The sequence below is a fragment of the Amblyomma americanum genome, chromosome 1, assembly GCF_052857255.1.
Source record: "Amblyomma americanum isolate KBUSLIRL-KWMA chromosome 1, ASM5285725v1, whole genome shotgun sequence".
Taxonomy (NCBI): domain Eukaryota; kingdom Metazoa; phylum Arthropoda; class Arachnida; order Ixodida; family Ixodidae; genus Amblyomma; species Amblyomma americanum.
The window spans coordinates 5,338,619-5,359,265 of NC_135497.1; the positions used below are offsets into that span (position 1 = coordinate 5,338,619).

The 20,647-nt window shown below is 49.2% G+C and overlaps 1 protein-coding gene and 1 long non-coding RNA gene across 3 annotated transcripts; both read left to right on the forward strand.

Moving 5' to 3' along the window:
- The first annotated feature begins 1,896 nt into the window (after positions 1-1,896).
- On the forward strand, positions 1,897-9,492 carry LOC144130371 (uncharacterized). Its single transcript, XR_013314083.1, has 3 exons — positions 1,897-2,241; positions 8,279-8,401; positions 8,949-9,492. It is a non-coding gene; the product is annotated as an uncharacterized LOC144130371 (long non-coding RNA).
- A 3,506-nt stretch (positions 9,493-12,998) lies between these two features.
- LOC144130380 (uncharacterized) lies at positions 12,999-17,735 on the forward strand. Of its 2 annotated transcripts, none has more exons than XM_077664306.1 (3): positions 12,999-13,219; positions 13,920-14,190; positions 16,212-17,735. In XM_077664306.1, exons 2-3 carry the CDS (start codon positions 14,031-14,033, stop codon positions 16,667-16,669), a joined length of 618 nt encoding a protein of 205 aa, XP_077520432.1. In that variant the 5' UTR covers positions 12,999-13,219; positions 13,920-14,030; the 3' UTR covers positions 16,670-17,735. Both variants share the same exon structure in this region, with proteins under 2 accessions (XP_077520432.1, XP_077520438.1).
- The last annotated feature ends 2,912 nt before the right edge of the window (positions 17,736-20,647 follow it).

Here is a 20,647-nt window from a genome sequence, read left to right on the forward strand (position 1 = left end):
CTTTTCCAGTCTTGAAGCGGAAACGTATCCTGCGCTGAAATCCCCACATTGAATCGAAGCAGAAGAGCACTCCGCTAAACGTGCCATGACGACTGAAAAGCCATCTGTGTCAGAAAAACGCTCGCTATTAACCCTGCCCTGCCCCAGAAGTGAAGCGGCACCAGTGTGTCAGATGGTTCGTCGTGTTGCCGAGTATAACAAGATTCTCTGGAACGTAGGCCTTGAGATAAGAGAGGAAAATGGCCTGGGGGAATTGGGCATCGCTATTGCCCCGAAGGCCCTGCTCATGAACCCTTGGGAATTCCCAAGGATTGACTGTGAAACCCTCGCCAGGATTCTGCTGCGCAACGTCCTCGCCCATCATCGCTGCATTGTGGCTGTAGAGATAACTTTCTTTGTAGCGAGGAGCCCTGTCCTCCTCAGCATTCTTTAAGACAAGTACAGCGTCAGGAAGCTTACCATCTCAGATGTACCGTGCTGTGAAACGAAAGTCTTTGAAGCCCTGCAGAAGCTTGCCAACCCCTCAGATCAAAATTATTCAGACGAAGGCGAAAAATACTTCTGCTTCTCTGTCAGACTGCCACTGTTTGTAATCCCTAAGCAGCAGGGCAGTATCACCCTTACTTCGCTGGATGTCGCCAATCTGGAATTTTGCACCGGATGCGCACGACAGTTGATAAACATACTCTTGCAGAATAACACCATAAGTGACTTAACCGCCGGCTCCTGCGTGTTCACATATGACTGCGTCGACCTCCTTCATGGCTTCGTCCTCTAGCTGCAGAAACACCGCTCGCCGCTCAAGAAGCTGACAGTGCGAACACCCGAGGTTAGCAAGCGTGCACGGGAGTCTCTGGTCAGGGCCATTGCACCGAGGACTACGCTAGAACAGTTGGTCATCGATATAGATATCTACGATGTCGAAGAGAAAGCCCTCTTTGCCGAAGTAATCGCCCGGAACCGCAATCTGCGTAAGCTAAGTGTTATGTGGCCGAGAAACTGCGTCGTGTCCATCAACAGCTGCGGCTTCGAACTTCTCGCCGGAGACGCAGCCACAATGATCGAGCTGTGGCTGGTAGCCCTGCCAGAAAACGCCACACGTGTGGCGCTGAACGTAGACCTCTTGGGTTTCTCAGAAGAGTGTTGCGCGTTCTTTCGCGCCCTGGCACTCAACAAAGCCCTCCAAAACATCAACATAAGTCATCTTCCAGCATGCGCTGACCTCAAGCAGATATGCCAAATCATTCGTCATTCCCGCTTGGCGAAGGCCATTCACATTGAAGATCGCCCCCTGAGCATCGGTAGCCTTCCCATGCTTCCCGAATGCCCGAAGTGACGCCCCTCACGGTCAGCTCTTTGCACCTCAACAATTCGGAGATCTTGCGCAGAACCTTCGAAATCCTCGTCTCCTCCAATCACGTTACTTCACTTCGCGTGTGCCTGCAGAACTGCTTCCTTGATAAGATCCAAGCTGCCATGGCAGCCTATATAATGGAAGCACGCACACTGAAGGACTTAGAAGTGCACGCCTACGTCGATGAACCCGAACTCGAAGACCAGCAGCATGACCCTGACGCCGGAAAGCTTCTCGTGAACGCGCTGGCATCCAACCTCAGCCTCACACGAATCACAGTCAGAGAGCTGCCTCTAAGCGAAGACACTGTGAGTTCCTCGCGAACGGCTTTGCCAACAGCCAAAATCTATCCGAGCTCTCGATCGCGGTGCTCACCCGCGATAGCTACAACTCCTTTTTGCAGACGCTGGTGTCGGGCATCGAAAGCAATTACCGCCTGCTCCGCGTTGGTCTTCCAAGTTGCAAAGGCCGTAACACAGAGCTCCTTGTCATTCGCAGCATCACGAGGCGCAACGCCAGCCTCGTCACCAGTGCAGCCCGCTTCGTGATGGGTGACCACGATCCTTTCAACGCACGCGCGGTCGAGCTCGTCTCGGGACATGAAAGGGTCCTCAGCATCATTCAATAAAATGCTGGCGTCGATGCCAGGGAAGCGGCGACGATGGTCAGTCGTGCCTTGGGGCTTCGATGTTTGACGGGTCTCGACGACTACATGAGACTGGCTGGCGTGGTCAAGCGACGGGTTCAGTGCATCAGCGGAAGCGATAGCTCAGTGCAACTCGACGAGCTCAGCTACGACTGCTGGATTCACATCCGCAAATTCCTGACTGTGGCCGACGTTTCGGGAGCTGACTGCTTGTGAAGCAGTGATCGGACATTGTTTGGAGGTAAGCTTGCAACATTGTTCTTTACCTCGTTATTATGAAGCGAATAACGACTATTTTAATTAGTGAACATTTGTCTCGCTTACATGTGCACCACACTTAACACTGAGGGTTATGCATGAAATGAAGGCCTCGAATAGGGTTATGCCAACGCATGGGTGGTTGTTTGCAGTAGAATAACGCTACCCTCAACAGATTTAAAAATACAGCGCCTGGTGTTTAAAGCAAGGGAAAACAATTACTGGTCCTTATCGAACCGGTGAACCGTATGAATTGCAGTTTGAAACGCACGTAGTTAGGCTGCACACAGGCACACTTGTACGGTGGGCTCACGGACCTTTAATTCCATGTCAATAATGCTGAAGACAAAGAAAAGGCAAAGTGAACACTTCGTCTATGCCTTGGGTAATCGTCTTCGACCCTTCCTGGTTTCTTCGATTATGTAAAAGCACTGCTTGTTAAAATCGTGATGCCACACTGATGTTCCCCCATTCTCTCGAACAATTTACCTTAGCACACCTCTTAGTCGCCTTCAAGGATATTTTGTGCGACATTTTGTAATTTGGTTAATTTAAATATATCAGGGTAATGTAAATTAAATTTCGGTAAGTGTTATGTATTTCGGCTTACGCTTTACATTGCACGCTGAAGTGTAGGACTATACGGATAGTGCAAACAGCTTACATCATCAAAGAAAACGAAGGCAGGATGCCGCAGTATTGAGGGTACGGTATAGCTGCTGACGAAAATACAATAGTGGCGTTGTTTTTTTCTTCGGACATCAGACAAGATCGCAATTTAATCGGATTTTCTCATCACGAACAAAAGCCAAATTTAACCTCTCGAACGGCTCCAAATAGTTTTAAAAGCCTAATTAGTTGCTTGTTTTTCCACTCGTTGCTAAGGCTGCGCCCCACCAGATCGTGCCCTCTCTGCTGAGATACAGGTACAGAAGGTCCAGGTACATAGCTACGCACCGACGCCCTAGCTCGAAAATATGCCTGCCGAGCAGGGCACACTGACTATACCCTCTCTCAGACACCCCGTCCGGACATCCCTCACAAGGCACCCTTCTAACGCCCGCTCCGCTCAGCCCATCTTAGCATCCCCTTTAAGGAAACGCACACGCGGCCTCATTCCCCCGCGAAGTTTCCCCTTCCCTCATGACTGCCCGAAATAATCCACACCGGCTGGAGAGGCGGAAATTCGCCACCTGCTGTGGACCAGTAGACACAGTCAACAGGGCACTAGATGTCAATCCGGCATCTGTCTTCCCAGCATGCGTCGGGCGTCCATGGTGGATGAAGTGAAAAGGCGCCAGCTTACCCTCAAGGCTTCACTAAAGAACTATATGGTTGCAAGTACACGGGAGCAGCGGCCGGCGCCGGAGACCGCAGCGCCGCCACTCGGCTGCGAGCCCGCTCCCGCCGCGGCTGGTTGCTTACTTTCGGCGAAGACGCTACTCGACATGCGTGCAGCCAGCATAGCCTCCTGACAGGCAGCACTCATCAATCTGTGCTTGTATAATATGGTAGATAAGCGCAACATTAAAGGAGTATAGACACCTAATTTTGGTGTCATGTTTTCTTCTCTATATTGATGCGGGAGGCACTACTACGCATGAATCACAATGTGATATACGATTACGCCCGCTAAAAAGTTTATAGTCGACTTTTTCCGTTGTCCTGTTTCGGTTTCAACAGCCGAATGATGGCTGTGACGTCAGAGTATATTTGTGTCTCGTGCGTCATAAAAAATCGCCTTAAAATCGTTGCTTCATCGTTTAATTCACTGCAGTGTTGAAGCCAGCCTCCTTCAAGAGCCGGAATGACAACGATTGAGGAAGCATCAGATGGCTTGAAAATTGTTTTTTTTTGGGGGGGGGGGGGGAGGAAGGGGGCAAAGGAAATGGCGCAGTATCTGTCTCACATCTCGTTGGACACCTAAACCGTGCAGTGAGAGAAGTAATAAAGGAGGGAGTGAAAGAAGAAAGGAAGGAGGTGCCCTAGTCTCCGGAATAATTTGGACCACCTGGGGATGTTTAACGTGCACCGACATCACACAGCACAAGGGCGCCTTTTGCGTTTCATCTCTATCGAAACACTCCCACATCGGTGGAGTTCGAAACCGGGTACTCCGGTTCAGTAGCTGAGCGCCCTAAACACTGAGCCGTCGCGACTGGTTATATCGGAAACTTTTTTGTGTCTCACATGACTAGCGTAGTACAATTTGATGTCACAGTCCTCATTCGATTGTTGAAGTCGAAGCGGCACGCAAAAGAAATGAGTGTATAAATTGTTTAGCTGTCGTACGTGATTACCAGGTGGTAATCCGTGTATAATAATGCCTTACGCATCTTTACAAATAATAAAATGCGCAACGAAAATTTAAGTATCTCTACTGAGGATTTAAAATTCTTCGTAGATAAAGTCAGCTGCGTACGCCAGAAAGTTCTAGTGCGATTGGGCTTATCGCCATCAACACTATCACTAGCGCAGATTTATGAGTCACGAGGAAGACGATTCGTTGTCTGGTGGTCGCTTGGGAAGCCAGGCGCTCTTAGCCATTGAACGTCGAAGCATTGCTACTGACAAGATGTCAGAAAGCGAAGAAGAACCTATGTACGCCGAGCCGCAGCCGTTCGTACTGACGCCGGCTGACATGACACGCTGGACCGAGAGCGAAGTGTACATGGAGTATGTCGGCTTCGTCCTCGCCCTCAACGAGCGTGTCACGGGGAAGAAGCTGACCGATAACTTTATCGTATCAGATTCCACGTCGGATCTGCTGTCGGTGCTGGGTTCAAGAAACGCCTCCAGTCAGCCAATTAGCAGTGGCTTAGCTCGAATATGCCAGGATAGACGTAGCGTGAGCTACGCTGATCCCCTGAGCATCAATTGCCGCTGAGCAGCAATTTCGCTCTCCTTCTTCATGGCTATACCACACTGGCAAACGCCCTGCTATATGTACAGCCGCGGTCAAAAATACGCGGCCCACGGCTCCAGCGCAAGGAGCGGCTGCGGGGCCGCACCGCGGCGCTGCTACCTGCGTCGGGCGCTCAGTGTGAGGGTGTAGAGAGTGACGACAAAGCTTCGCCCTCACTCTTCCCTGAGCACGCCACACGGCTGATGAATGTTAAGTGAAGCGTTCAACTGTTTCACGGCTGACGGTTCGTACGAAAGAGAGCTCTGCAATGCGTACTGCGTGTGACTTTCATCGCCTACTCGAATATCTCGTATTCCCTATGCACAGACTGGCTACGGCAGGCGCGCGTTCTGCAGTTCGACTAAGCGCGTCTGCCTGCGAAGCGTCCGAGTTCGGTTCGCATTCCATACTTACGCGCGTCTCGCGTTCGTGTACGCCGCACTCCAGCGCCCGGTGCTTGGTCAGGTTAACTCTAATTAGTAGCTGCAGCTCGCTCCTTTAAAATTGTTAATTCAAAGCTAGAAAAAATCTAAGCGCGTTCCTGCTGCAACGAAATTACGAGTAACACACCACCAGAAACAAAACAGGCCTTCACCGAGTTCACAGACCGGGGTCCTGACGCACAATAACTTGTTCTGCGCTATTTCTTGAGCACCGTAATGCCCTTGCACGAAGGCTCACCACGCATGGGCGCGCGGGACATACGAGAGCGAAGCAGAATCGAGGCGGCAACGGCGAACCGCGCGCACTCCCCTTCAGCAGAACGCCGCACTTGACAATTATCAGTCGTGTTGCGTTCCCAGGAGAGAGTGAGGGCGAAGCTTTGTCGTCACTCTGTGCACCCTCGCAGCCAGCGACCGACGTAGCCCGACGGAGGTAGCAGCGCCGCGGTGCGGCCCCGCAGCCGCTCCTTGCGCCGGAGCCGTGGGCCGCGTATCTTTGACCGCGGCTGTACACTCCCACTGACACCTGTGTGCTTGCGCACAAAATGAGAGGCGCTATTAAGCAGCTCCGGGCAGCGTCAGATGGCTACTGTGCAACGGAGGCGCACAGCTGGGCTGCGCCGGTGCCAATGCCTCTGCATCGGCTATTACGGGTGAGGCGCGCGCGGTGGCGGCTCCGGAGCGCCAGCTGTGCGCCGTGTGACGTCACTGCTCCTCGCGCATGCGCAGCACGGATCTCCAGGAACCACGCGAAACTGCTTAACCTCGGCCAGTGTAGCTCACGCTACAAAATTCGAAGCCGGAAACACAAATGCCATCTTCAGAACCCGCCTTGTTAAAAAAAAAACTGTAATGAGCAGACAACACAATTAGAGAAAAGGCAAATTTGACATTCAAGAAAACAGTGCCTCCATGTACTATTTCGTGTCTTTTTTGAGTGATTCTGTCTTTGTAAACGCCATCGACGGAACAACTTATATAGATCGTATCGAAACAAAGTGGCAACAAACGAGAAGTGGCAGCTTGTTCTACAATGCCAGCGGCACCATTTCTTCCACGCACCCTCGCAACGCGTCAAGAGCAGTGCTGGCCGAGCAATTCCGCCAAAACGCGGCTTTCTTAGAGATGTAGCGCACTTAGTGCTTCCACATTGGTTGCGACGCGGTCAGCCCTGCAACGAGCTCATAAATGTCGTAGCATTTCAGGGATAATAAGCGGATTGATTTGGGCAGCAATTTTTTCCTTATAGAAAATAAACAATGATCGGATAATTTGAGCGCTTAGTTTTCGCAGGTACTTAGGATTCCTCATGAAGCTTTTCATAAGTATTTTAACAGTTCATAAAATGGGCGTTCCTAAACCAAGCCATTCTAAGCGCAATTTCACTACAGCACCAGACAGAGCTGACGGCCGCTAGGGAAGACTAGCGGTGGCGCTCACCACGGCAGATATTTCACAAGTGCCTCCCTCTGAACCCGACCCCGAATTTCTCGTAATGCCGCCTGTTTTCTAGGCGCTCTCGCTGGCAAACGCGTATGTGAAGCTCTTGCTGCTGCATTCTGGTGGTTATGTTCAGTTCATCAACAGAGCGATATAACACCCAGGAGACATACCAGCGTAGAAGTATAGCAGTTTAACGTACAGCCCCCGTCAAAAGTATACAGCCCAAAGCGTTTGCTTGCGAGGCCTGCAGCGTGCTTAGTTATACATCCGCAGCGGCCGTAACATCTCGAAAGAAGAATGGCTTCATGCTCTCAATCCTCCCAAGCTTTGGACTGCTAAATGTTCTAGGGAGCCGCGTTAAACAGCTTAGAAGCAAACTTCTTGGGATTTACATTTTTGACGCAGGCTGTATGCCTGTTGCGCACGCGCAGTAGTCCTATCCGGCCACGCATTTGCAACCGTGCATGCGAAGTTATCAGTTATAGAATGCTCAGTTATTTGTACAGCTGACACAATTTACGTCAGAACTGAAAGATCGGATTAATGCAAGGGAAGATAGGACCCACAAATCCCTGTGTGCCAGCAGGTGAAGTCAATGTGATCACAGGAATTTCCAGATACGCAATCTAATGGTAAACACGTTACGGAGGTTGCTGCTGTTTCTGCGGGGTACAATGCTGTTTAGCAACCATGCATGCCGTAAACATTACACCAATCTTGTTACATGTTACATTACATGACACAGCAACAAGCTGATCCCATGGTGTGCCTCAGAACCTGAATTTCTTATCCAGGTAGCACTCGGATGCCGTGTCCCCCCCCGCCCTAAGCGAAGGGAAGAGGGGGGGCCAGGAGCCCCTGCCCCCTCCCCCCACCCCGATTTGCACCACTGCTGCAGGTTCAGCAGTGCTCTGGTCAGTGGCTCGAAGATTTACACATCGATGTGCCGCGCCCACATTAAAGCCCTCCTAGATAAAAGTGTCATTTTCCAGCAAGCGAACATGGCAGTCTGGATTCGTAATTAAAAAAATGTAAAATAAAGTGGTGTACCATTCGCTGAAAAATATCTGTGAATGGTTTCAAGCATAGGCATTGCCATGAAACATAAGATAAAGAGCAAGGTTGCTTCACGATCTTTTCGAGACTGTATCTTTGTGGCAATCGTCGAACCCTTGTGAACGAAGTTAAAAACCTGAATCACTTGAATACTTCCTCCTATGCTTCCGCAGGTTTTCGTCTCGGAGAAGAACTTATTTGGCGATCCCCTCGCTCGATCAGGGCTTCATCCTTGTATTCATGTTCTCCTCTCCTTTGGTGGAAACGTCCTGCAGGAGTCTCGTTCTGAAACCAGTGTGCGTACCTGTACCTTAATTAATAATTGCGTAATGTAGGTTCATTTGTTCGTTATGCATTTCTAGATTAAACTATTTTTGAATCCAAAAAAGTTTACCGATGCTTACCTAACAGAAGTGAGTAAACATATACCTCGTGTTTGAGTTTATCATCATCATCAGCCTGAATACGCCCACTGCAGAGCAAAGGCTTGGCACTCCATGTCTTTCCAATTAACCCTGTTATATGACAACTTTGCTCACCGTATTCCCGCAAATGTTTTATTATCGTCCGCCCAACTAACTTTCTGCCGCCCCCTGCTACAATTGCCTTCTCTTGGCATCCACTCCGTTAACCTTAAGGACCAGCGGTTATCTTGCCTTCGCATTACATGCCTTGCCCAAGCCCATTTCTTCCTCTTGATTTCGATTAGTATGTCATTAACCCGCGTTTGTTCCCTCACCCACTCCGCCCGCTTCCGGTCTCTTATCGTCACACCCAAATATTTCTTTCCATAGTTAATTTACCCCGCAAATTTTCCACCGCCGGTATGTGCCATTCCAACAGAGGGCAACAACAACAGTGAAGAAGAGGAAAGAGGCTCAGTCGGTGTGCGAGCGGCGACGAGTGCCAGAGAAAGTGGATAAGACTCTAGTTCCCCCCTCCCTGCCGTCATCTGCTCAAAATTCGCTGCCGTATGAAGCCGTACCATCTGGACTCAAGGAACACAAGCATGGACGTGCCAGTCATGACCGACATGTGTCAGGGAGGGTCGTCACATGTTTCCACGCCTTGTATGGAAGTGGGTGTCACTGAAAGCCTGGGTGCGCTACAGACTGTCTTCGACGGAAATTACGAGGACTGCGATGAAGGGCGTGGTCTTGTCCCAAAAGCAGTCATCTTCTGCCCGCAGACTCGTCAGGAGGGGTTGTCTGGAGCTGACAGCAAGAAGGAGGTTGCGTTGTGGGCTCTGCAGAAGCGCTGCTGTATGGTCCGGGATGAACGGAGTAATCGCACCGAAGGATGCTCTGGTAAAATGGTGCGCCTAGGCGGAAAGATGTCCTTGGAATTCGACGGGGCCGTCACGCCAACAGTCCTGGCATCCGCCATCGCCTTCGCGGTGAGTTCATTCTGGCATGGAAAGCGCACCACTATTGCCAACTCGCGTTAACACATGTGGACGCTGCGCTAGATTATGACGCAGTGGAATTAAGTGCGTCACCGCCAGAGCTTGATATCTTGATAAGAGTACTCACAGTTTTTTAGTGCAGTGTTCTCACCTTTTCATCTTTGACTTTGATTAACTATTTCGCCTTTAGTTTCTGGCCTACAATGCGACCTGAAGTGCACGCGTATACCATGAACCCTTGTTTGTGTCATGTTGTTCACAACCTTAGACTTGCCGCTCCCCTAGCTGCGTCACCAATACCGTGTTCAAATTTCTGTAATTTATATCCTTCTCATCTCCTGAAAAAAAAAGACTGCAAAAGAGAGAAAAAATACACCACAAAGAAGGCTTCTCTGAAGATATCGAAGAAGCCTTGTGTAAAGATACCGAATTGTTTGCCCTAGTCAACACACTGACGTGGCTAGAAGAGCGCGCAGGCTAGCAGCAAAGAATTTTTTTCTTGCACACCTTGTCCGAAAACATAATCTGGATGAATCTTAGGTTTGCAGTGGTTCATTTTTACTCATTCACGTCTTAAAAGGCGCCTGTGTTTCACAGAATAACAGCCACGTACGACGACGATTGAAATGCTAGCATGCAAGCTAAATATTCTGTGGTTGAGGTGACACTTAGGTATGGTGAGTTTCTGCCTTGCAGTTGTTCTCATTGAACTCTACGCAGTCCGTCACTTTCTGCTAGGATTTCCACTCAGAACATCGGTTTCCTTTGACGCCCTGCATGTATCCTCATTGGGAACTTCAGTTCCCTGGAACAGCGCTGCACATCTGCCACGCCTATTGCGACTTCTACAGGACCTGCCTCTTGTGGTGTTCCTGGGTGGGATGATGCGCCACAGACATTCCGCCTTGCCGCTGTTCACCGACCTGAAGGTGCCAGCGCTGATTGTGACCGAGTCTTAAATCTTCGCCGGCCCCGAGGTTGTACTGCACTTGAGTCTCGAGGCGCTACACAAGGGGAGGCACAGTGCATCCTTTGCCGTCTTAGTCCTGACCAGGCTGCTCTACACGGTGTGGCTGGCCGTCTCGTTCAGGGCGAGTGGTCCCCTGCTGGCATGGGAGTTAGCGGTAAGAGTGGCAAAACTGGCTCGCATTGCTCTTCTAGACCTAACTTACATGCAAAGGCTTGAGGAAACACTGAAGCTCCGCCTCGTGGATATGACGCGATAGCGTTAATGAGCCCCTTCAGCGGCTTGGAGTCTTCTTTGCGTATCGCTTCGCAGACGTGGTCATTATGTGCTTTAGATTGATATAAAGCGGGAAGTCCTCATATATAACTCCTGGCACATAGTTGCAGGAGTTAAGTGACGCGCAACCTGACATGGCGTGGTAGCTGTTTCAAACACAGCCATCTCTCACGACCAGTCATTAATGTAGCTGCCACCTGACAGGTCGAGCACGTTGTGATGACATCACAATGTCTCGTGACCTATGTGAGAAGTGGGCCATCTGCTTTTTCGCTCACAACGCGACAACGTTGCAGCCGGACTTAGTGCCAGCGGAAGCCTTGACTTAAGCGCTCAAAATAATTCAAGAGTGCAACGTGTCATACAGCTGCACGGCTACATTTGGATGGCTATTTACAGCAGCTTAGAACTTTTTGCGAGTTGTAAATAATTTTCGCTTTTATGGGTGGTTCCGAACTCTCAACGGCATAAAACGACAGCTTCTAGGTAGGGCTAATAGCTCGTCTTGCATCTCTCTAAATGGTATTGTTAGCTCACGCATCCAAAATTCCTATCTAAATGACAACACGAATCCACGAGCGATCCTAAATAATCTGCTTCCAAGCTATTTTGAGCATAAAAAAGAAAATGAAAGAAAGTGAGCTTGAGAAGGGGACTTGAAAAAGCTTGAAAAGGTCCGTTCGACGTCCAGCAACAAGGAAATTAATCGTTACGCCACAGCATGACTATCGGTTTTTTATGAATCTCCACTTTCGTCCTTTTGGCGAGGCTGCTTAAATGAAAGTTTTAGGGTGCCTGATTGCGCACGCCCCTTCGGAAGTGCGGTGTCGTTCTGTGATGTGGTCAACGCTGCCTCCCAAGCGGCGATGGCCATTGGGCTCCGCACGCTTCATCGCTGCGGGTGGGAGAGACGTGTGCGCGGCGTTCTTGGGCAAAACGCTCAGGGCTGTGTGGCCCTGTTCACAAAACGCTCGCCACATGGCTGAGGATTGTTTGTTTTTCAGAGAGAAGACAAACGTCTACTGCTCCCTCTGGCAAAAAATCTATTGAGACACAGCCCAAGGTCAGTTCATGTGTTTTTGTGCGAGTAATACCATTTCTGCGAGGTTCACAGTTGATTGGCGCGTACATAGCCACTGAGTTTATCGCTTAGTTGTTCTGGGTCTTTGTGTATATGTGTGCGTGCACAGCTAGTTTAATTTCTAAGTAAGCAATGCTCCGCTTTGAGGTGCATGTGTCGACGCAAATACAAATTATAGGATGCTTATGTTATGTTTTACACTGCCGATGGTCAATTATATTTTTCTTCATCTTAGGCCAAAGGGCCAACCGTGCACAACAAACGTTATCATCATGTTCTCAGCGCGGCATGCCTTTCTTCGCCTCGAACTCGACATGCAGTTGCGCTCTGCCCATGTGCTGCCTGCGCGTCGGGCTCCATGATGGCGGGCGCCGCAAGGGAACTCGCTAAAGGGGTAACGACGCGGTTGTCTCCACCCTAAGCGGCGGCGCTCCCGGAGACACGACGTCGACAGATCGGAATCCCGCCTCCTGGGCTCTATTCTGGAACCACCGCCATGTACTTTACAAGCCTCTCTCTACCAAATGGGTTGAGAACGTAGGATAGGAAAGAACAAGGGTAGGCTTATCACAGGGACAAGGCGAAATGCGAAGATGGATCGCGGACTAAGACAGAAGGAAGGGGAGACGGACGAATAGCCCCGTATAGTCTATCCACTGTACCATCTTGCATATAAGATAAGGGTTTCATTTCTATGTACGGCCCTGTTGTTCCTTCAAGTGCAGACGAATACTGGCGGTTCTACGGTCTCCTTTTCGTCAGTTGTGCCTTCATGTAAGAATGCAGTATAGAACTGAAATGATAATTAATCGCCAACTGGCCCAAAACGTTGCTTTTGATTTTCTTGTCCTGTTACCTGGAAGCTATCCTGGTGAGATTATCTTTACAGAGACTGTTGTGATATCACGTTTGTACTGCGACCTTGCTTTGGAAGAAGCTGAATTTTCAATCATTCAGGAAGGGTTGAACAAAATATGTGAGCCAATCTGTTTGGAATGTCCTGCTGCTTTCTTTTATGCTTAAGTTTTACGGAGAGTCACATCTCTCAGCAAAACTACTAAGTTTTGCTGAGAGATGTAACCTTTGCGGCCCTCTGAATAAGTGGTGCTCTTTTGGCATTACCTAATGAAGCCATGCTGCGCTGGTTGCTTCTTCAGACGATGCGACACCGTTTTGCTATGGCGGCGTTCTTGTACGCGTACGACGGCTACAGCAAGTACCTCGTGTGCCTGCCCCGCACGCTGTCGTACCTGTACGGCTCGGAGACCTGTACACTTCCCACGTGGTGCCGGAAGCCGTCGGGTCGGTCGAAGGAAGACATCTTCGAGGCGTGCGCATATCTCTATGATATGTTGGCCATGTCAGAGCACGCCGAGGTTATCCAGGTATATTATAAATATGCACCACTGTGGTCGGAGAATGTTTTCTTGCGCAATGCATGCTAGGTTACCGGGTTAGCGAATCTCTGCGCTAACAGCTTAAGCTGCAGACAGTAAAAATTCGGCCCTACGCCAATCTCCTCTTAAGCACAAAGTGAAACTAACGGAGTTTAAGCGAGGATTGAATTCTTTGACGCGCCTACCGACGACAAAATTTTCACTTTCAGTGCTAAGAAATAAAAAATGTCACGGTAGTTCTTGCGCTTGAGTAAAACCGAGGTGGCAGGGAACAATTGCTTTTAACTCAAGGAGCATCGGGGGATGCGGATGCTGACATACTGAGCTTCACACACTGCACGCACTGTGTACATATTTGCTTACAAGCTGAGGGTTAATGGTTGCTCTTTTGCGGTATTTGACACGCACACCATGCTTTAAAGGCTCCGTGGTTGTGCTAAGCACAACGATCATTGTTGTTTACAGCGTTATAGATCCTAATCGGGAGGCATGATGCTTGTCCAGGCAGGTATAAGACCCACATACCCAGTCATTTTGTCTACCTTAGAGAATCAAGTCATTTGCACAATAACGTTCCTGTAACCAATGAACAGAAGAAAGGTGACAGTTCAAAAATATCACGTTGTATTGTCACTGCACCAAGGATCGACAATTTGCATCGGCTTGTGCGCCATCTCTTTTTTTTCAGATGCACCACGAGAAGTACGAACCACACATGCGGAACTTCGTGCGTGACAACACTCTCGGGGCCTGCGTATAGGTCTGCGATCTGAGCTTGGCAGTGCTCGTGATCTTGCGCATGTTAAAGATGATCTGGGGCGACATCGCCGCTGTGGTCCATCTCTACAAGCGCTACACGGCAGAGCGGCGCAAAGGAGTCACTCGGAACGGCGCCTTTCACGCAGTGGCGCTAGCATTGCTTGCTACTGACACGTCACCCATGGAGGCACTCCTTGCTGGTGGGTCTTCTGTTGTAGGATTAATTTGAAAAAGGGTCATCTGACATCGAATCTTATCAGATATCCATTTTTTTCGTGCTAGTTCTTTTGTGGGGAAAGGTTAGTGTGAGGGCGATGCTGTATCTCCCTTAGATTCTGTATCTCGGTACAGTACACAATTTTAGTTTACTGTCCGCCGATATGCGAAACAGATACTGAGCTATTTTCTTTCGGCAAAAACCAATTTTCATTTTTTTCAACCCAATTTTCAATATCAGGCTTAAACAGATGCCCTTTGTAAAAAAAACCAAAAAAGAAGTGCTTTCAATAAGGGCTGCTATCATACGCCTTGAAAACGTAGCTGCCCGAAGCGCAAACAACGGATGAAGGCCAGAAGGAAGATAATTTCATAGTGATAAAATAATGCGAGAACCACTGATCACACAGGCGGAACATTTGACACTGGCGTTCACAACCTACAGTGTTGCTGACAATTGCCCAGTACACATGGAAGTGGAGAGTAACGTTCAGTAATGAGAAGGTTCTTCCATCTGGCACAAGGAAGCCTTCATTTGCACTGAGCAGAAACTGCTGTATCTTGAAGACAGGGATGTCTTAGCAAGTGTGGAAATAGTTTCATTGGTGGCTTACCGAATAGATTCTGTTCGCAAGTTTTTTGTCTTTATTTCAGTGTGATTTTATCTCCATGTTTTCAGTATGCTGCACTGTTGGAATTTTAGAATAGAGTATGCGGGGACTTGGCACCCTACTTAGCTTCGTGCGAACTCCTCGAAAGCGTTCTGGTTGAAAATTGCCGTCAAGAAGAGACCAGCATTAGCATGACATTTTTTCTAAGCAGCCGACATAACTATTAAAGTGCGCCAGCGCCAAAACTGCTTCATAATTCTCATTTCGCAGAGTCACCGCACGTTGATTGATGCCAAATCTTGATGTACGAACCATTCAGTTCGCAGTTCCGGTCTCATGAGTTGGAAGTGCTGTTGTTGGTAAAAAACGCTAGGATTCATGGGCGATGCTTTCGTTCCCAAGATTCCGGCCATAGGCAACAGGATATACTCATACTTCGAAACGAAGCTGCTCTGGTGATGGAGCTAAAAAAAGCGACATTCAAAAAGAAGACCACGAAGGTTGTTCGCGCAAGCTCTTGATACACTGATCTAAATAGGTCTGTGGTGCGACATATTCGGTGATATCATGGCTGTCGCCCATGACACATATGAACGAGGTTAAGCTTGGTTGTGAGTCTTTTTACCTAGAAACTTCTTAATGATTTAATTAATTCATGTATACAATTTCAAGTGATGTCTACTGAATAGGGCACTGAAGGTCTCCACATATTATTGTGAACAGATAAATGCCTGAAAAAAATAATTACTAATTCTGTGAGACGAAAAGTTGTGGCTGTCTAAGTCATCAAGTCTTACTCGCCCGAAGATGTCAGAAATTAAGAAATAAACGTTATTTGAAAGTTATTTGCAGGTTACGCGAATAGCGGTGTATTTGCCACAGCATATGATCAGATAAATCCACCTTTATGCAACCATTAAGCGTGGTCCTTTCCCTGCCTGGATGCCACGCACATTTAGGGTTGCGAGATTTTGAGCATTGCGGACTATCACTATATTTATTTTATTGACTATTTGCTATCCAAAATTTGTCCGCATTTTTTTGCACGTTACCTATATCTCTTTAAATGTGAGAAGGTGCGCTGCCGGTCTAATTCCTCTCGAGGTGCAGTCAGTTCTCACTTGTATTCCCATCTGCGGGTCAGAATGCATTTCGATCTCGTTCTAGGTGTAGTGCCGCAATGTCATGCTTTTCGTAACCTAGTTGTACACAATGATCACTTGATATATCTGAGAGCAATTAAGTCTAGTGCGCACAACCACACATGCGTGGGCACTAGCCCGATTCGAGGCCTTCATTTCATACATAACCCCCCAGTGTTAAGTGTGGCGCACATGCAAGCGAGACAAATGTTTACTAATTAAAATCATGTGTATTTTTTTCATACAAACCAGGTAAAGTACAACGTTGCAAGGTGATCTCCATACTAGGTCCGATCACAGCTTCACGAGCAGTCAGCGCCCACAACGTCGGCCACAATCAGAAATGTCCGGATGTGAATCCCGCAGTGGCACCTGAGGTCGTCGATTTGCACGGAGCTCCAGAGTCCTCCGATGCACTGCACCCGTCGCTTGACAACGCCAGCCAGTCTCATGTGCTCGTCGAGGTCCGTCAAACATTGAAGCCCCAAGGCGTGCCTCAGCATTGTCGCCGCTTCACTGGCTTCGACGCCAACATTTTCTTGAACGATGCGGAGGATCCTTTCATGTCCCGACACCAGATCGGCCGCTCGTGCGTTGTAAGGATCGTGTCACCCGTCACGAAGCGGGCTGCTCTGGCGACGAGGCTGGCGTTGCGCCTCGTGATGTTCCGGATAACGACGAGCTCTGCATCACGGCCTTTGCAACTTTGAAGATCGACGCGGAGCAGGTGGTGATTGCTTTCGATGCCCGACACCAGCGTCTGCAAGAAGACAGTGTTGCTATCGTGGCTTGGCACCGCGAACGAGAGCGCGGAGAGATTTTGGCTGTTGACAAAAGCGTTCGCAAGGAACACACAGTGGTCTTCGCTCAGACGCAGCTCTCTGAGTGTGATTCTGGTGGGGTTGACGTTGGAAGCCAGCGCTTTCGCCAGAAGCTTTTCGGTGTCAGGGTCATGCTGCTGGTCTTCGACCTCGGGTACATCGACGTAGACGCACACTTCGCACATCTAACTCCTTCAGTGTGCTTGCTTCCATTATATAGGCCGCCATGGCAGACTGGATCTTATCAAGGAAGCAGTATTGCACGCACACGCGAAGTGAACTCAAGTGATTGCAGGAGGCGAGGATTTCGAAGGTTGCGCGCAAAATCTCCGAATTGATGAGGTGGAAAGAGATGACCGTGAGGGACGTCGCCTCTGGGCATTCGGGAAGCATGGAAAGGCTACCGATGCTCAGGTGGTGATCTTCAATGTGAATGGCCTTCACCAAGCGGGAATCACGTATGATTTGGCATATCTCCCTGAGGTCAGCGCATACTGGAAGATGGCTTATGTCGACATTTTGAAGAGCTTTGTTGAGTGCCAGGCCGAGAAAAAACGCGCAGCACTCCTCTTCTGAGAAACCAAAGAGGTCTACGGTCAGCGCCAAAAGTGTAGCGTTTTCTGGCAGCGCTAACAGCCAAGGCCCGATCCTTGTGGCTGCGTCTCCGGAGAGATGGTCGAAACCGTAGAAGATGGTGCACACGAGGCAGTTTCTCGTCCACGTAACACTTAGCGTACGCAGAGTACGGTTCCGGGCGATTACTTCGGATAAGAGGGCTTAGTCTTCGTCATCGTAGATATCCATATCAATGGCCAACTGTTCTAGTGTCGTCGTTTGTGCAATGGCCTTGACCAGAGACTCTAGTGCGTGCATGCTGGCCTCGGGTGTTCGCACATTCAGCTTCTTGAGCGGCGAGCGGTGTTTCTGCAGGTAGAGGATGAAGCCATGAAGGAGGTCGACGCAATCATAAGTGAACACGCAGGAGCCGACGGTTAAGACACTTATGGTGTTATTCTGCAAGAGTATGTTTATCAACTGTCGTGCGCAGCTGGTGCTAAATTCCAGATCGGCGACATCCAGCGCAGTAAGGGTTATGCTGCTCTGCTCCTGAGGGAGTACAAACAGTGGCAGTCTGACACTGAAGCAGAAAAATTGTTCCCGTGCGTCTGAATAATTCTGCTCCGAGGGGTTGGCAAGCTTCTACAGGGCTTCAAAGACTTTTGTTTCACAGCACGGTACATCTGAGATGGTCACCTTACGGACGCTGTACATGTCTTGAAGAAGGCTGAGGAGGAAAGGGTTGCTCGCTACAAAGAAAGTCAGCTCGACCGCCACAATGCAGTGATGATGGGCGAGGACGTCGACCTGCAAAATAATGGCGAAGTCTAGGCTTTCACAGTCAATACTTGGGTCTTACCAAGGGTCCATGACTACGATTCCCGGGGATAAGCGATGCCCAATTCACCCAGGCCATTTTCCACTCTTATCCCAAGGCCTACGTTCCAGAGAACCTTGTTATACTCGGCGACACGTCGAACCAGCTTACACAGTGGTGCCGCTTTACTTCTGGTGCAGCGCAGAGTTAATGGCGTACGTTCTTCTAACACGGATGGCTTTGCAGTAGCCATGGCGTGTTTAGCGGAAGGGACTTGTGCTTCGGTTCAGTGTGGGGATTCCAGCGCAGGACAAGCTTCAGCTTCAAGACTGGAAAAGAAATAAAAATTATATAAGTGTTATAAACTAAACAGTGGTGAAGGGTCAAAGATGTTATGTCAAGTTTACAAAGATAACACCAGGAACAGAAAACGCAGTGGCCGAGGTTCAGCTATAGAGGCGAAATGAACGTTTGTTGAGCTAGCGTGACTGCGGCTGCCGCCGAACGTAGCTAATCAGATGCCAATGAGACAGACTTTTATCCTTCAGTGGAGTACACTCGCGTCGTGACGGCTTTGGGGAACACTGCGTTATGCATTACAGTGAAAGTTGGCTTCATAATTTTAAACTGAGCACAATCTTAGATTTACTGACGCGATCTGAACGTCAGTGAATGAAATATCCGTCCTCCACCTCGATACTTCTTGCAGAAGACTGTACGCCACGAACGCGAATTGACAGCATTTAGTAGGGCAAGGTAGAGGTTTTGGTGCAACGGTTCGCTGAACGCTGTTCTTCACTTTCAGATGAATTTTCTGCAGCTCGCTACTGTAGCTCTTTTTTCCTTATTAAACTACCTCCGTCATCCATTTCTTTAGGGCATGGTTGAGGTGTCCTTGGAAAGCGATGCGTTTCCTAGTGACTAGGGCTATCATGAACTGGGCCGGAGTTCCTGGGTTCGAACCCTGTCGCGGCTCCCGGGGTGGAGGCGAAACGAGGCTCGCATGTCCACAGATATGTGAGACAATTGCTGCTCATTTCCTTTCCTCAAAGGCAATTATTAAATATATTAAATTATTAAATGACAACAGTTGCGCTCCGAGTAAGCTGTGTAGTTTGCAAAATGGTTATGATAAAGGATAAACGCAGTAACTTTTCTCACTCTTGCTTGCTGCTCAACACCTCAACTGCGCCGAGGGTGAACAGATGAACGGATAAGATGAAACTGAAAATAGTTTTTTTTGTAGAAAGGAAATGCGCAGTAACTGTCATACATCTGAGTAGACAGCCGAACTGAGCCATGAGGGATTGTATTGTAGAGACAGCATTTACTGTCAGCACTGAACCTTAGTGGTAATTGCTCTTGGCGGCCTTGTGAGCCCACTCAGTGGCCCGCACTTACGTCAACGCGTCTGAGCTGGCCATTATAGCCTCCCACCGCTTTAGAGAAGGAACTTGTGCTAAGCCAGTAGGTGGCGGCGTATTTTTTCAGCTCCATAAAACGTGATAATGTCCGGCTATCTAAAATAGAGGAGATCATAAGGCAGGCTTATAAAGCAGCCACGCGGATGCCCCACTGCACCTTTACGGAGACTTCTTAAACTTGGGGTCTACAACACCACCACGAGACTACGGGAGGTACATACATTTGCACAATTAAGGAGGCGCGCAACCACACCAGCGCAGTGGAAGATGTTGAGCAACCTAAGACTACATGACAGAATGCCGAATAGCAACGCGCGGGCAAAGTTACTAATCGAATTGAGAAAATTACTGACTTTTAAACCCATTCCAAAAAAACATGCACCCTGCTTATTACGAAGGCAAGAGGAGAGCAAAACCAAATGTCCTCGAAGGCAAGCTAGAAGGCTCGGAATACACAACCTTTGCAGATGCGGCGGAATACGAAGGAGGCGACTCCTTTGTCGCCGTGGGCGTGAACGACTCGGGTAAAACAATAACTGCCGGTTCGGTCAAAAGAAACAACTCAGGGACAGCGAAGATGAGATAGATGAGACGAAGTAACGTGGCCGGTATAGACGGGAAGTAAGAGCGAGATTCGCGGACTCTCTCCTACAGTCCGGCCGTGGAAATACAGAACCCCATCCTGCTTGGCACCTTTGATACTTGCGAAAATCGCGGCATTTTTAAGGGTAACCCGCGGCAGATGCTTTCTCATGGATGCGGGTGTCCTCTGTCCTATACATTTTTCAGGAAACCCGTGTCTACAATGTCACAGGATTCGCTACACTCTTCGCCCTCTACTGACAGCGACCGGCAAAAACCGTGATTATCTACTTTGTGCCTTTGTCTCCGCAGCTTTGACTGTGCTTGCCCTTGTCCTCTTGGCCAGCAGCTGGTGCTCCCTCTCACCGACCATATTTATGACTGTGACTGGCCTGGTTAGCGCGCAGGTGGCGTTCCTCTCCTACTGATTCGTAGCGATGGCTGCGGTCCTCCTCACACACCCGCGGCGCAAGCTGTGTTAAGCGG

Coding starts and splice junctions, on each gene's coding strand:
- LOC144130380 (XM_077664306.1), top strand. CDS start 14,031: ATGTTAAAGATGATCTGGGGCGACATCGCCGCTGTGGTCCATCTCTAC. Junction 14,191..16,211: donor CATGGAGGCACTCCTTGCTG/GTGGGTCTTCTG, acceptor CATACAAACCAG/GTAAAGTACAACGTTGCAAG.